Consider the following 1,756-nt stretch of genomic DNA (forward strand, 5'->3'; position numbering starts at 1 on the left):
CTCATATCTGACAACCACCAACAGTTTCTGATGTACAAATGTAAACTACAGTGTTATTCACCAACTCTAAAACAGAGCCTTTAATTGTGGCAAAATTCTCCAGAAACAGTAGCTATGTTTCCATCCAAAAGTGATTCGAATCACTGGGAAATGCGCATTAAAAGAAATACGAATCCTGTGTGTTTCCATTAAATGTACAGACTTTGGTGAAAACTACAAACTCACGCAAGTTTTCTGCAGAACCGGAAACAAAACAAGTCTCGCAACCATCTTGTAAATGCATTACTGCCTTCCCGACCCAGAGTGTGGATATCACCATGGAGAGAGGTGCGCTACGTCAGACTTAATTCGAACATAACTGTTTCCATCCCCCGTTTTATGAATCAGCATTTTTCCGAATCAACCAAAACCCGGCTAAAGCGAGCGTATTTTAGTATGTGCGAATCAGGGGATTTTAATTCGAATTCTGGCGTTTCCATCAAAATTTTCCGATGCAATACTTCTAGATGTGCATCTAAACAGGCTGATGGAAACATGGCTAGTGAGATGTTAACAGTTGATAAAGTATAATCAGGAGGAAAACAGATTGTGTTGTGTGATTTGGGAGAGGTGGATAATGAGGGCTGAACTCTCCATTAGATGATTCAACAAAATCCTGAAATATTCTGATGTTGACATGAAAAACTAGAATGGGTGTTTTATTTTTATGTGTTTAAGTTTGTAGATTTCTCTTCATATGAAAGATACAATATGGAACATTATAGTTTTAATTTTATTAATGCTGCATTGATCACAGGCAATAGGTGCAGAATGGCCTATAAAATATGAAACACAGTATTGTCTATCAAGACAGAAAAGAATTGGGTCTGTAACAATTCACAGAAAAGTTATAATGGATATTATTATATTGTCCCTCAATTGTATGGTGTTTGAATGTCGTTCAGCAAATACATATTACTCATCTTGGGAAAGTCTTCAGATAAAGTGGGTGGCTCTTAAAAGAGCCGTTGGTTTGTTATTAGAGGCAGCAGGACTGTTTACTTGGAGCTGGTGTACTTGGTGACGGCCTTGGTGCCCTCAGACACGGCGTGCTTGGCCAGCTCACCGGGCAGCAGCAGGCGGACAGCGGTCTGGATCTCCCTGGAAGTGATGGTGGAGCGCTTGTTGTAGTGAGCCAGACGGGAGGCCTCACCGGCGATGCGCTCAAAGATGTCGCTCACAAACGAGTTCATGATGCCCATGGCCTTGGACGAGATGCCGGTGTCGGGGTGGACCTGCTTCAGCACCTTGTACACGTAGATGGCGTAGCTCTCCCTCCTGGTCCTTCTCTTCTTCTTGCCGGTCTTGCTGACGCTCTTAGACACGGCTTTCTTTGAGCCCTTCTTGGGCGCTTTCACGGTGGTTTCAGGCATGATCTGGACAGTACGTTTCTTCCAAAACGAATGAAATTTACTACCGCAAAGCGGTGCATTTATATCGACCTGATGCAAATAATGCTGTGCTGTTGCTCGCACTGGATTGGTCAGCTTCTGAAGCTGGGGAACAATACAGTGGGTGGGTGAGGGGAGAAAGAAGAAAGAAAATCAAGTTATTTAAAAAGTAAAAAGAAATAGTTGGCGTTGGGTTAATTATTATATATTATATGAAACGACGAAATGCAAGGTATTTGTGGTTTGTGGTGACACACATTGCCAATATTTCATGACAACTCATTATAATATAAGTCAGTAAAGTAACAAAAATAAATTAGGATCTA

At 41.6% G+C, this 1,756-nt stretch overlaps 1 protein-coding gene across 1 annotated transcript; it reads right to left on the bottom strand.

Annotated features, from left to right (window-relative positions):
- Positions 1-663: 663 nt before the first annotated feature.
- On the bottom strand, positions 664-1,447 carry LOC126408256 (histone H2B 1/2-like). The gene has a single exon (XM_050073720.1). The coding sequence runs from the start codon at positions 1,410-1,412 to the stop codon at positions 1,038-1,040; it is 375 nt and encodes a 124-aa protein (XP_049929677.1). The 5' UTR covers positions 1,413-1,447; the 3' UTR covers positions 664-1,037.
- Positions 1,448-1,756: the final 309 nt, after the last annotated feature.

The sequence above is a fragment of the Epinephelus moara genome, chromosome 20, assembly GCF_006386435.1.
Source record: "Epinephelus moara isolate mb chromosome 20, YSFRI_EMoa_1.0, whole genome shotgun sequence".
Classification (NCBI taxonomy): Eukaryota; Metazoa; Chordata; class Actinopteri; order Perciformes; family Serranidae; genus Epinephelus; species Epinephelus moara.

Bases quoted from the DNA above. Each gene is read 5' to 3' on its own strand.
- LOC126408256 (XM_050073720.1), bottom strand. From the start codon at position 1,412: ATGCCTGAAACCACCGTGAAAGCGCCCAAGAAGGGCTCAAAGAAAGCC.